This window comes from Chiloscyllium plagiosum, chromosome 13 (genome assembly GCF_004010195.1).
Source record: "Chiloscyllium plagiosum isolate BGI_BamShark_2017 chromosome 13, ASM401019v2, whole genome shotgun sequence".
In the NCBI taxonomy this organism is placed as follows: domain Eukaryota; kingdom Metazoa; phylum Chordata; class Chondrichthyes; order Orectolobiformes; family Hemiscylliidae; genus Chiloscyllium; species Chiloscyllium plagiosum.
In genome coordinates this window covers 70,918,518-70,933,624 of record NC_057722.1, presented here as the reverse complement: position 1 = coordinate 70,933,624, position 15,107 = coordinate 70,918,518, and the positions used below count along the sequence as shown (strand labels likewise).

Below are 15,107 nucleotides of genomic sequence, written 5' to 3'. Positions count from 1 at the left end.
GCTCTCTCCACCTGAGTGGCAACTTTCAAAGACCTATGAACGTAGACCCCAAGATCCCTCTGTTCCTTCACCTCACTAAGAACCCTACTGTTAACCCTGTATTCCGCATTCTTATTTGTCTTTCCAAAATGGACAACCTCACACTTGGCAGGGTTGAACTCCATCTGCCACTCCTCAGCCCAGCTCTGCATCATATCTAAGTCTCTTTGCAGGCGACAACTGCCCTCCTCACTATCCACAACTCCACCAATCTTTGTATCATCTGCAAATTTACTGACCCAAAGTGCTCCCCCACTGACACCTCAGTCACCTGCCCGACCTTATTTCCCAAGAGGAGGTCAAGTTTTGCACCTTCTCTAGTAGGTACATCCACATACTGAACCAGAAAATTTTCTTGTATACACTTAAGAAATTCCTCTCCATCTAAGCCCTTAACAGTATGGCAGTCCCAGTCTATATTTGGAAAGTTAAAATCCCCTACTCATAACCACCCTATTATTCTTACAGATGGCTGAGATCTCCTTACAAATTTGTTTCTCAATTTCCCTCTGACTATTGGGGGGTCTATAATACAATCCTAATAAGGTGATCATCCCTTTCTTATTTCGGAGTTCCACCCAAATAACTTCCCTGGATGTATTTCCAGGAATATCCTCCCTCAGCACAGCTGAAATGCTATCCCTTATCAAAAATGCCACTCCCCCTCTTCTCTTGCCTCCCTTTTTATCCTTCCTATAGCATTTGTATCCTGGAACATTAAGCTGCCAGTCCTGCCCATCCCTGAGCCAAGCTTCTGTAATTGCTATGATATCCCAGTCCCATGTTCCTAACCAGGCCTTGAGTTCTTCTGCCTTCCCTGTTAGGATCCTTTCATTGAAATAAATGTAGTTTATTAGTCCTACCTTATCCCTGCCTGCCCTGTTTGACTGGCTTCTGTTCTCAACTGTACCAGTCTCAGATTGATCTCTTTCCTCACTGTCTCCCTACGTCCCACCCTCCCACCTTACTAGTTTAAATCCTCCCGAGCAGCTCCAGCAAATCTCCCTGCCAGTATATTAGTCCCCTTCCAATTTAGGTGCAATCAGTCCTTCTTGTATAGGTCACTTCCATCCCAAAAGGGATTCCAATGATCCAAAAATGAGAATCCTTCTCCCATACACCAGCTCCTCAGCCATGCATTCATCTGCTCTATCGTCCTATTCCTGCCCTCACTAGCTCGTAGCACTGGGAGTAATCCAGATATTACTACTCAAGGACCTCCTTTTTAAATTCTTGCCTAACTCTGTAACCTCCCTTCAGAATTTCAACCTTTTCCCTTCCAATGTCATTGGTTCCAATGTGGACAATGACCTTTTGCTGGCCCCTCTCTCCCATGAGAACATTCTGCACCCTCTCTGAGACACCCTTGATCCTGGCATCAGAGAAGCAACACACCATTCTGAATTTTTGCTACTGGCCACAGAAATGTCTGTACCTCAGACTAGAGAGTCCCCTAACACAATCGATCTCTTGGAACCCAATGTTCCCCTCATTGCATTAGAGCCAGTCTCAATACCAGAAACTTGGCTATTCCCCTGTGAATCAATCACCCCCTACATTTTCCAAAACAGCATAATTGTTTGAAATGGGGATAGCGGCAGAAGACTCCTACACTAGCTGCCTACCTCTCTTACCTTTCTTGGAGTTAACCCATCTATGTGTCTGTATCTGAGATTCTCCCCCCTTCCTATAACTGCCATCCATCCCATACTGTTGCTGTTGCAAATTCCTCATTGCTTCTAACTGTCTCTCCAACCAATTCATTTGATCTGATAGGATTCACAACCAAGAGCATTTATGGCAGATATAATCCAGTCATCTACAACCAAGAGCATTTATGGCAGATATAATCCAGTCATCTGTAAACTCTCCTTAAGCTCCCACATCTGACAAGAAGCGCATATCACTCTACTAAAGGCCGATTTTTGCTCCTTCACAATCTATAGACCCAGAAAATAACACTATTATTCCTCTACAAACACTGCTCCAGGTTAAATTAATAGTTAAGGCTTATATTTTAATCAAGAGACATATCTCAAAAAATATATAATCAAGAAAGAACCCATTCTACTCACTACTGTCGACTTTCTGTCGGCCACACTTAAAACAACGATCAACTTATCTGTTTCTGTGCTGTGACTTCACCCAAACAGTTCCTCCAAGATCAGTTGTGAATTTCACTATTTGCAATTTTCCCACACGCACTTCGATGTTCAGCGTATAACGAATTCAAACAGCAAAGGCAGTAACTGTACAGATCACAGTGGTGTCAGTTTCTTTCTCTCTCTCTCTCTCTCTTCTGCACTCTCCTCACCATGTGCTTCCTTTGTCTGTTCTTCGCCCTTTTAAAACTGCTGTTGTTTTGACTTTTTTCTCCAAAGTTCCATAACAATGCAACGGCATATAAAACAGTAATTGCTGCTCTTGGAATTCGAGGAAATCATCTCCAGCACCTAAAATACCTCAAAAAAGGAGCAGCTGTTACAGCCAGAAACTTTTCCCATCCTCCATCTTAGATTACCCAGAATCCCTTTGTTGTTGGGCTGAAGGGCCTGTTTCCATACTGTAGGAAATCTAACCTTTTGCTTTAGACTCATACTTGACACTTACTGGGTTTGGGTATCTTTTCGATGGGGGATGTACGAAAGATCCTGACATGCTGTTGAAGCAGAACAGGGGGGTTGTCCCTGGCATGCTGACCAATTTTTGTCCCTCCAATTAACATCCCAAAAATGGTTCTGCACTTTGCTAGGAAGAATAAAGGCATAGACTATTTTCTAAATGAGGAAAGGTTTACGAAATCTGAGCAAGAAAGGGACTTGAGTGTTCTAGTTCAGGATTCTCTTGGGGTTAACATGCAGGTTAAGTTGGCAGTTAGGAAGATGATTGCAATGGTATCATTTATTTCAAGAGGGCTAGAATACAAGAACAGAGATGTAATGCGGAAGCAGTCTAAGGTTCTGATCAGACCACAATTGGAATATTGTGAGCAGTTTTGTTTTCCCTATTATTCATTCATGGAATGAGGGTGTCGCTGGCTAGGCAGCGATTTATTGCCCATCCCTAATTGCCCAGGGGGCAGTTAAGAGTCAACCACATTGCTGTGGGTCTGGAGTCACACGTAGGTCAGGCCAGGTAAAGATGGTAGTTTCCTTCCCTGAAGGACATTAGATCGGTTTTTGTAGACAATGGATTCATGGTCATCATTAGATTCTTAATTCCAGACTTTTATTGAATTCAATTGCTATCTGCTGTGGTAGGATTTGAACCCAGGTCCTCATAATGGATCTCTGGATTAATAGTGTAGTGATAATACCACTCGGCCATTTTACCCATACCTAAGGCAACTTTGGAGGGGATTCACCGAAGATTTACAAGAATGATGTCAGGCAATGAAGACTTGTCATGTGAGGAGAGGCTGAGAACTCTTGGTCTGTACTCGATGGAGTTTAGAAGGATAAAGGGGGACTCTAATTGAAACTTATAGAATACCGAGAGGCCTGGATAGAGTGGGAGTGAGGAAGATGCTTCCACTAATAGGAGAGACTAGGACCCGAGGGCACAGCCTCAGAGTGAAGGTATGTCCTATAGAACAGAGATGAGGAGGAATTTCTTCAGCCGGGTTTGTGGGGGGGGGAGAGTTGAATCTGTGGAACTGACTCCCACAGAGGGCTGTAGAGGCCAAGTCATTGAGTGTCTTTAAGACAGAGACAGTTAGGGTCTTGATTAGTAAAGGAATCAAAAGTTACAGGGAAAAGGCAAGAGAATGGGGTTGTGAAACATATCAACCATGATTGAATTATGGAACAGAATTGCAAGGCCAAATGGCCTAATTTGGCTTCTATATCTAATGGTGTTAAGGATTACCTAGTTATTTTCACCTTGCTGCCTGTGGGAGTTGGCTGTGTGCAGATGGACTGTCAGGCTTCCTTAGTTGGCTGGACAGCTGGTTTGTGATGTAGAGTGATGTCATCAGCATGGGTTCAATTCCCGCACTGGCTGAGGTTACCATGAGGGACTCTCCTTCTCAACCTTTCCCCTCACGTGAGGTGTGGTGACCCTTTGATTAAACCACCTCCAGTTTCTTGTTACTTTCTAATGAGACAGCTGCTCTATTTGTCCTCTGGCACCATGGCAACTTTACCGTTTATCACAGTGAATACATTCACAAAGTACCTAATGAGTTTGAAAGTGTTTTGGAAAGATTTGGTGTAATAGAGGTATGATAGAAATACACCTGTGCAAGCTGACTGAGGGTTTTCTCAGCCTGCTCTGGAGAACCATAGACACTTCAATTAGGGTTAGACTGAAATTCCATCGCAGAAATTAAATAACACGTAAATCCCATCAAGTTTCTAATGTAACTTCTCCTTAACTAAATTAATCAAATAGTTAAGGCTTCAATTTTTAAAAAATACTGTATTCCCATGAATTAAAAGCATGATACTGACAACATGCAAAATTTTCAAACTAATCACTCATTTTCTGTACCTTTTACAGCTTTCATTATATTTGGCAACAATAGGTGCACAAGCACTTTATGCTCGAATGGTTTCAATTCATCAACAAATAAACACCAAATATAATTTTCATCATATTATTTTTATTTAAATTTTAGAACACTTGGCAGAATAAGTTAACTTTGCCCTCCACAGGCAGGTTGTGCACAGTACACTGTACTGTGGCCACTGTTGTGTGTTTTTGTAGTTTCACTGAGGATACTTGGGCTGGTTAAGTATCACTGGTCTAACACTACGACAGAATATAAACTGCCCAGAGATTTAATTCTTCGAACAGCAACATTTGAGTTGTGTGCACAGTAAACAAGCAAGACCAAAAGAAATCCTTTGTACAATACATGGGGCACTGGACCACCTTTTACAAACAGCATTTCAGTTTGGTGACATTAAACCCGCTGTGCAAAGTTTTTTTTGATTTCAAAAAAAAACAAAGTAGGTTTTGAGACGAGAAAGACAATTAAAGCAACTAAAATGAACTCGGGAAGCAGTTCATTTTCAGGCATTCATCTCTTCTGAGAGCGCATAGTCATTGTGAGCAACTTGCTCTACATAAGAGCAATCCTATGCAGATTGATATTTAATTTAGGTCAATCTGCATCTCTGATCATGGCACTAAGGGACTGACCTATTACTCCTGAATAGCACATAGTTCCTGCTTTATAAGTAAATACTGAAAGCTTCACTCACTTGTTGCATTTCTCATGTACAAGTGTAGTTGTTTTTAACAGACTATATAAACTAGGGTGTAAAAAACAAAAAACACTCCAGTTTGGTCTGTAAGCAGACTAACTGTATGCTTATCAGGAGGACTGTCCCCTGTACTTGTATAACATGAGGTAATACCACTCAGTATCACTGGGCTTCAGAAGGACTGAAATGGTAACTATTCAATAGCGAAAGGCAGTTTCTTAATTGTCATGATGGAACATTTTTGCCTGCTACCTCTTCTCACTTCCTTTAAATCCAAAATACCTAGGCTAAAGACGCTGGGGCTGTATTCCCTGGAGCATCGGAGGCTGAGGGGTGACCTTATAGAGGTTAACAAAATTATGAAGGGCATGGATAGGGTAAATAGACAAAGTTTTTTCCCTGGGGTTGGGGAGTCCAGAACTAGAGGGCATAGTTTAGGGTGAGAGGGGAAAGATATAAAACAGACCTAAGGGGCAACTTTTTCACGCAGAGGGTGGTATGTGTATGGAATGAGCTGCCAGAGGAAGTGGTGGAGGCTGGTACAAATGCAACATTTAAAAGGCATTTGGATGGGTATATGACTGGGAAGCGTTTAGAGGAATATGGGCCGGGTGCTGGCAGGTGGGACTAGATTGGGTTGGGATATCTGGTCAGCATGGACAGGTTGGATCGAAGGGTCTGTTTCCATGATGTACGCCTGTAAGACTTATGACTCTATAAATCAATTAAGTTTAATAGAAATGTGATTTTTAAAAATGATAAATTTTTCAATCGCAAGGCAGGTTCAGCATTTGTTTCTAATATTTTGGGGTAGAAATTCATCTCCAGTGAAAGAGCGAAAGTGAGCAATATTGGATCAGCAGCCTGTATTACTCAGGACATGAGATACTTAGCTCAACAGAACTCAGCCCCTGCATAGTGAGCAGCTAATCCAGTATCAGCCACTCTGCCTCACCGTCCGAGACAGATTTCTATCCCATTACATCATGGATTGAGGAATTGGGTGTTCAGGAAGTCAAGCCTCTTAATCATATTTTGAGTGTTCACGCAAATGCAAGGACATTAAAGGTCTATGGATCAACAAAAGACACAGCAATGTATCGCGTTCCATTTGTAGTTGGAAGCCCTTCGTGAAGATGAGTTAGTCTTCCTGGATGTATAAAACTCCAGCCTTTCCTGGGGGACTCGACAGCACAGTTATATCGATGGAATTTGCAACCTCCACCCTGGAATGAGAAAACAATGTAAACTTTCTACATTTTTAAATACCTCAAATGTATTCCATTGCACAGTGCTGATGACTGCTTACCACCTGATCACGTGTTAAATGTCATATACACACACTCTCTCAAAGGCAAAACATGACATTCTTCAGGATGTAGGATTGCTCGCTGAGCTGGAAGGTTCATTTCCAGATGTATCATTCCAGCTCAAGCGAGCAAACCTACATCCAGAACCTCAACCTGAGCTACAAATCTTCTCAAAACTTGCTATGACATTCTTCAACTTCTTTGATTGTTTTACATTGGCAGCAAAATGTGACAATTTCTGCAGTGGATATAGTACATGAAATCTATTTCGGGGCGGCATGGTGGCTCAGTGGTTAGCACTGCTGCCTCAGCACCAGGGACCTGGTTCGATTCCAGCCTCAGGCGACTGTCTGTATGGAGTTTGCACGTTCTCCCCGTGTCTGTGTGGGTTTCCTCCGGTTCTCCCCGTGTCTGTGTGGGTTTCCTCCGGGTGCTCTGGTTTCCTCCCACAATCCAAAGATATGCAGGTCAGGTGAATTTCCCATGGTAAATTGCTCAGAGTATTCAGGGATGTGAAGGGTAGGTGCATTAGTAAGGGTAAAATGTAGAGTAGTAGGGTAGGGGAAGGGGTCTGAATGGATAACTCTTTGGAGGGTTGGTGTGGACTTGTGGGGCCTGTTTCCACACTGAAGGGTTCTACGATCTATCCATCACAGAAATAAATCCTTAATGGTGAAGAATAACTATGAAGATCAACTTTGATCCTATTGCAGTCAAAACTAAACCAGAAACAAAAACAGAAATTACTGGAAAAGCACAGCAGCTCTGAGGAACAGTCACTGCACCCAAAACGTTAACTCTAATTTCTCTCCACAGCTGCTGCCAGACCTGCTGAGCTCTTCCAGCAACTTCTGTTCTTGTTTCTGATTTACAGCATCCATAATTCTTTTGGTTTTCAAAACCAAACCAGGACAAAATGGGAATTAGAAGCTGGCCAATGATGGCTGATTGATTGATTTATTGTTGTCACGTACCAACATACAGTGAAAAGTGTGGTTTCACACACTCTAGAGGCAGATTGTACCATACAAAGTGCTCCAGGGTGGCAGAACAGAGTGCAGAATGCAGTATTACAGCCGGAGAGAGAGAGAGAGAGCGAGATAGCGAGAGAGAAAGAGCGAGAGAGCGAGAGATCAATCAACATTAACATTTAAGAGGTCTGCTCAAAACTCTGAGTTTTTTGTTTTATTCTGTTTTTTGTAGCAAGATACATAATTAAAACCTTGGGCTATCCGGTGGCTCAGAGGTTAGCACTGCTACCTCACAGCTCTAGGAACCTAGGTTTGATTCCACCCTCCCCCGACTGTCTGTGTGGAGTTTGCACATTCTCCCCGTGTCTGCATGGTTTTCCTCCGGTTGCTCCAGTTTCCTCCCACAATCCAAAGATGTGCAGGCCAGGTGGATTGGTCATGCTAAATTGCCCGTAGTGTTCAGGGATGTATAGATTATGTGGGTTAGCCATGGGAAATGCAGTGTTACAGAGTCGGTGTGGGATGCCCTTTGCTGTGTGAACTTGATGGCTTTTGATGCTAACACCTAAGTTATGATTGTTTTGGATCATTACTGATGTTGGACAAGTGTTTATTGATCACTCTACTAATGGCAAAAAAAGTATCTTCCTATCCACCTTGTCTATGCCCCTCATAATAGGCACCACCTCGAGGAGGTACCTTCGCGATGTTTTCTGTTCTGAGGAAAACAATCCCAGCCTAACCTTCCCTTATAGCTCTCGCCGTCATGCTCAGACAGAGTCATGGTAAATCTCAGCTGTATCCTCTCCAACATAATTGCATCCTTCCAGAACCTCGCTCAGTTCTCCATTGTGGCCTAACCAACGTTTTACACAGTTCCTGCATAATTTCCCTACTCGGACGTTCTGCACCTCAGCTAATAAAGGCAAGTATCCAATAAGCCTCCTGAACCACCTTATCTATCTGCCCAGCTGCCTCAAGGATCTCTACATACGCAAAGCAAGATCCCTCTGATTTTCAGAACTTTCCAGGGTCCGGTTGTTCATTAATCCCCCGACCTTGTTCACCTTCAATAAGTGCATTACCTCATACATTTCTGCGGTGAATACCAATTGGCACTGATTTGCCCACTTGCCCTGTCAGTTGATATCATAGAGTTTAGAGTCAGAGTTTCTAACAGCACGAAGAGAGACTCTTTGGTCCATTATGTCTGTTTATCCTATTAATAACCTATCACAATCCCAGCTACCTTCCCTCCAGCTCCACCCCCTCCCATTTATCCCTCAGCCCCCTTGGACCACCCCTCTCATTCCTGATGAAGAGTTTATGCTCGAAATGTTGATTCTCCTGCTCCTCGGATGCTGCCTGACCTGCTGTGCTTTTCCAGCACCACTCTGATCATCAACATCGATTTCGCCAGTTTCCAAATCTCCCCTTCCCCCACCTCATCCCAGACCCAACCCTCCAACTCAGCAACGCCCTCTTGAACTGTCCTACCTGTCCACCTTCCTTCCCACCTATCCACTCCACCCTCCCCTCCGACCTATCACTTTCACCCCCACCAGCTACCTTCTCCCCAAGGCCCACCCCCTTTTTATCTCAGAGCCCTGTTACCCCTCCACATTCCTAATGAAGGGCCTATGCCCGAAACGTGAACTCTCCTGTGCCTCGGATCCTGCCTGACCTGCTGTACTTTTCCAGCATCACACCTTTCACTCTGACTCTCCAGCATCTGCAGTCCTCACTTTGTCCTAGTCGCAGAATTGGTCTAGGCCAGGCAGCATCACGGTGAATGTCTTCTCATCATCTAGTGTAATCACATTCTTCCTATCATTTGGTGACTAGAACTGTATTACCTCATCAACATTCCCAATTGCTACCTCAAAAATAAAACTGATCAAACTTATCAAACATAACCTTCCCTTAAAAAATAGAGTCATAGAGAAGTACAGCATGGAACCAGACCCTTTGGTCCAACTCATCCATGCCGACCAGATATCCCAACCTAACCTTGTCCCATTTGCCAGCACTTGGCCCATATCCATCTAAATCCATGTATCCATCCAGGTGCCTTTTAAGTGCTGTCATTGTACCAGCCTCCACCACATCCCCTGGCAGCTCATTCATTCCATTCAAGCAACACCCTCTGCATGAAAACGTAGCCCATTAGATCCTTTTTAGATCTTTCCCCTCGCACCCTAAACCTATGCCCTCCAGTTCTGGACTCCCCCACCCCAGGGAAAAGACTTTGTCTATTTACCTATCCATAAGGTCACCCCTCAGCCTCCGACGTTCCAGGGAAAACAGCCCCAGCCTGTTCAGCCTCTCCCTGTAGCTCAAATCCTCCAACCCTGGCAACATCCTTGTAAATCTTTTCTGAACCCTTTCAAGTTTCACAACATCCTTCCGATAGAAAGGAGACCAGAATTGCATGTAATATTCCAAAAATACCTAGGAGAAAGTGAGGACTGCAGATGCTGGAGATCAGTTGAGAGTGTGATACTGGAAAAGCACAGCAGGTCAGGCAGCATCCGAGGAGCAGGAGAAACGACGTTTCAAGCATAAGCTCTTCATCAAGATATCGACTCTTCTGCTCCTCAGATGCTGCCTGACCTGCTGTGCTTTTCCAGCACCACACTCTCGACTCTAATCTCCATCATCTGCAGTCCTCACCTTCACCTAGTAACTAATGGCACAGGTTTTGCATTATGAATTGGCTAGTAAGGAAAATACGCTCATAATAACTATGTCAGGTAATATGGTCTTGTTTTACGCTCCGTTTCTTTTGCTTTGAGGAGAGAAGAAGACAGGAGATAATTGAAAGTTGCTTTGCTTGTTGCTTTTAATTGTCAATTTCTCCCTGCAAAATAAAACAGCTTAAGAATTTTCATCTTGGTTTCTCTCAGCATATTAATCAGTCTGTCTTTTAGAAACATAGTGCACCATCAAGAGCATTCTGTCTGGATGTATCACTACCTGGTATGGTAACTGTACCATTCAAGATCGGAGACAGTTACAGAGTCTGAACTCAGCCCGGACAATCACAAAGGCCACCCTCCCATCTATAGAATCCATCCACCAGGCCCACTGTCAAGGAAAGGCCGCCAGCATTCTCAAAGATCCGTCCCACCCTGGCAGTGTTTTTCTACAACCTCTACCATCGGGGAGAAGGTACAGAAGTCTGAACACTCGCATCAGCCGGTTTCAAAACATTTTCTACCCTCCTGTTGTTAGATACTGAATTGGACTCTCAAATTCTTAGCATTCACCTGTACCTGTGTTTTTGTTTTTGCCGCTGTTTACCTATTATTTATTTATCTATGCTACTGAACTCTGTGATCTGCCTGTATTGCTCGCTAGACAAAGTTTTTCACTGTGACTCGGTACACGTGACAATAAATTCAATTCAATTCAACATAAAAAATAGGATCTTCAAGCCATATGATGCTGTCAGACCATCTAACTCTGTCCCCTGTTCCTGATTTCTGCCCATACCCTTTGATCCCTTTAGCCTGAAAAATTACGTCTAAATCCTTCCGGAAATCATTCAACGTTTTGGCCTCAATTGCTTTTTGCGGCAGAGAATTCCACAGGCTCCCCAATCTCTGGATGAAGACATTTCTCTTCAGCTCAGTTCAAAATGCCTTGTGTCATATTCTTAGAGGGTGACCCCTGGTTCTGGAAAAACTGATTTTGCAAAGACGGAAGAGAAACCAGGCCTTAAAAACACAATGTCCAGTTCACATTACACAGTGGGGGGGGGGGGGGGGGGTCGCTATTATTTCACCTTCTTGACTATGCTGCTGTAGAACTAAATGTTTGGCACCAGGCTAGTACAGTCACATAGAATGTTCAGATGTCCTTCAGTAGTGACCACAATCACACCATCTGAAAGAATGTCTGAGGCAGATTTGAAACTTGTAATAATGTAAGTGGTATCACTGAAAACAGGATTATAAATCAGATTGTGTCAGGTATCACCCTACATGGTAGGTCCTCTGTCGGAATGGAAACAGAGCTAAAATCTCTCTCAAATAGCAATGTGAAATGAGGCGAGTCTGATTGACTATAACCAGATTTTACAATAATGATGATGCATATCTCATTAAGGGGTTCAGCTCGGTTACTTTAATGTGAGCTGTCATCTGGGACCATGGACGGTGCAGGGAAAAATCAAATCAAAACAACAGACAAGATGAAAATCTTTCTAACCATGCAGTAACAAGTCTTATAATGAAATTTAATCAAGACATTTGGACCATGACTGGACTTGATAATGCATTGACACAATAAACCTGAATATGTTTTTCCTTAAAGTGAGGCCTTCATTTTGACAATAGCAAAAGATTGTTGGGGATCGGAATTTTAAAAAAAACACTAGAAAAATTCAGCTGGTGCAAGTTTTGACTTGATTTACTGTCAAATGTACCAAGGTAAAGTGAAAGGTGCTGTCTTACATGCTTTACTTATTTATTAATTCATTTATTTATGTTATTTCCCCTGCGGCATTTTGCAAACTCAACACTTGACAATGATCGAATGATCAGCTGTCATTGTTTTCCCCCTCGCTCCCCACCCCACCCCCATCTCTTCCCGCCTCCTCTCCCTTTACAGGCTGCGCCTTCTGGAGCCAGTAGACTGGAAAATCCACCCAAAAGGAGCACTAAGCACCCCTGCTCGATTCACCAGCACAACCCTAATAGGGAAAAGACACCATCGTTTTAATCCAGTTTCTTCCTGCTTTCAAAGTTCTCTCTTCAAGTACACGCACCTCTGTTATCTCCCTCAACTGGTGCCCAAAGTCTGTGACACACACCTAGTGAAAGGCCTTAAAAGGTTAATGTCAGTATAATGTTGTCAAATTATAACATTTCCCTTCTCAGGAAATTTTGTTTTTTACTTAGCCAGTGCGTTCTGAATTATCCTTTAGGCAGTCCCTCGATTGTGAGCATATTCTGTTCTGGAGCGCACTCTCAAGGTGATTTAGACACAAATTGGAACATAACGCAGAACAATGTAGCTGTTCCTAAGTAAACAAAACACTTGGATGTTTCAGGTCTTAACAAACAGACCTTCAACCAATCCATACCGAACATAATCCCAAACTAAATTAATCTCACCTGCTTGCCCCTGGCCCAGATCCCTCTAAATCTTTCCTATTAATGTCTATCAAAATGTCTTTTAAATGCTGTAAATTACACCCAGCTCCACCACTTCCTCATGAAGCTCATTCCACACATAAACCACCCTCCGTGTAAAAACAAAATTCCTCTCAAGTCTTTTTAAAATCTCTCTCCTCTGACCTTAAAAACGTGCCCCCAGTCTTGAAATCCCCCATCCTCGGGGGACGACAACTATAATGACTCTGTTCATACCTCTCATGATTTTATAAACCTCCATAAGGTCACCTCTCAACCTCCTATGCTCCAGTGAAAACCATCCCAGCCTTTCTTTATAACTCACACCTTCCATACCTGGCAACATCCTGGTAAGTGCCTTCTGAACCCTCTCCATCTTCATAATATCCTTCCTTCATGTTCTTATTTGGCCATCAGATTCCATACAAGGAACACAAAGGTAGGTGTTAGCGTTACCTATGGTCGGAAGCAGCATATAATAGCTGAAAATGGTTCACAGTTTGACATAAAATAGCTGGGGACCATTTTTAGCTGACAACAGCAGCTTCTATAGCCTAGTGCTTGATGGCAAACTATAAGCTAGTTGAAACTTTATTGCTGGAACAGCACAGCAGGTCAGGCAGCATCCAGGAAACAGGAGATTCGACGTTTCGGGCACAGGCCCTACTTCAGGAATGAGCAGAGAGCGTTCAGCAGGAGAAGATAAAAGGTAGGGAGGAGGGACTTGGAGGAGGGGCGTGGGAAATGTGATAGGTGGAAAGAGGTCAAGGTGAGGGTGATAGGTCGGAATAGGGTGGAGGCGGAGAGGTCAAGAAGAAGACTGCAGGTCAGGAAGGCGGTGCCGGGCTGGAGGGATTCGGCTGAGACAAGGTGGGGGGAGGGGGGATGAAGAAACTGGTGAAGTCCAAGTTCATTCCCTGTGGTTGGAGGGTTCCCAGTCGGAAGATAAGACGCTCCTCCTCCGACCGTCGTGTTGTTGTGGTTTGGCGGTGGATGAGTCCAATGACCTGCATATCCTCGGTGGAGTGGGAGGGGGAGTTGAAATGCTGTGCCACAGGTTGGTTGGGTTGGTTCGTCCGGGTGGGAAGTTTCTGCTCTCTGAATCGCTCCGCAAGTAGGCGGCCTGTCTCCCCAATATAGAGGAGGCCACACCGGCTGCAGCGGATGCAGTAGATGATGTGGGTGGAGGTGCAGGTGAATCTGTGGCGGATGCTCTCTGAATCGCTCCGCAAGTAGGCGGCCTGTCTCCCCAATAATGCTCTCTGAATCGCTCCGCAAGTAGAGCACTATAAGCTAGAGCAATTAAAGCATTTCATAAAAGGAGTGCATGCAAGGTAACAAGATTAAGATAGCCCTCAAGGGTCAAAAGAATCCTGTTTAAATCAGAAGTCAAAATGCAGCAGCTGCTTCTTTCCAGATAATTTGATGAGGAACGGCCTTGAGAAAAGCTGATGGAAGCCTCCATTCTAGGCTGGTTCAACCTCTGTTACTGAAAGGAAGGGTCTGACCCACCTCAATTCAGAGACCCAGGTAATCACAGCCAAATGTTGCACATACAAAATGCACCTTTAAATAAACAGGCTTTAAGGGACTTGACTGCATTCCTATGGACGTTCAGTCTAAGACAAATAGTAGGAAACCCCCTTGCAATTAACAGGGGAGTACTGAATAACTGGGACAGGAATGTGGTTGACTAGGATGTATTGTGAAGGCCTAGGGACAGGTGATAAAGGGGTCTGGTAAACATCACAAGATCATGGGATATCTGAGCTGTCCATGAACTGATCATGTAGTCACATGATTAATCTGATTGGATGTGTATGGAACCAATTAAGAATATGATTGGTTTGCAACAGCTAAGGTGGGTTGAAACCAACTGTATAAAATGGTGCACGTTTCCCTTTGTTCAAAGGCAAGTCCATGGACAGTCCAGAGGTGCGCTCTCTTCCTTGGTGGAAAACAAGAAACTCTTTGATGCTGGAATTGGACCTGGGCGTCCTGTGACTCATTTCGGCATTCCGCCCCACAATGGGCTAGTGTCAGAATGAAAATGTGTTCTGAAGAATCATTTTTCTACATACATAAGTCAATCATGGGATATGAGTTATCAGCATTTATCATCCATTCCCAATTGCCCAGAAAGCAGTTAAGAGTCAACCACATTGCTCTAGGTCATAAGTCACATGTAGGCGAGGCCAAGTAAGGACATTAATAAACCAGATCGGTTTTTCCCACAATTGGGAAACAGTTTCATGGTCATCAATAGACCCTTAAGTCTAATTTTTTATTGAATTTAAATACCATCTGCCATAGAGGGATTCGAACCTGGATTAACAGTCCAAATAAAACTAGGCCAGCACCTCCTCGACAAACGCACACTGTCCAAAAGATTATGGCCTCTGGAAATTAAGATGGCAGGGAGTTGGTGTATGTTCAGGG

At 43.7% G+C, this 15,107-nt stretch overlaps 1 protein-coding gene across 1 annotated transcript in view; it reads right to left on the bottom strand.

Annotated features, from left to right (window-relative positions):
* Nucleotides 1-5,939: 5,939 nt before the first annotated feature.
* The window catches only part of plod2 (procollagen-lysine, 2-oxoglutarate 5-dioxygenase 2), a 109,700-nt gene continuing 100,532 nt past the window's right edge, over nucleotides 5,940-15,107 (bottom strand). The window contains exon 18 of the mRNA XM_043702700.1: nucleotides 5,940-6,475. Within this exon, the coding sequence (XP_043558635.1) occupies nucleotides 6,320-6,475 (156 nt within the window). The 3' untranslated portion in view covers nucleotides 5,940-6,319. The remainder of the gene's footprint in view (nucleotides 6,476-15,107) is intronic.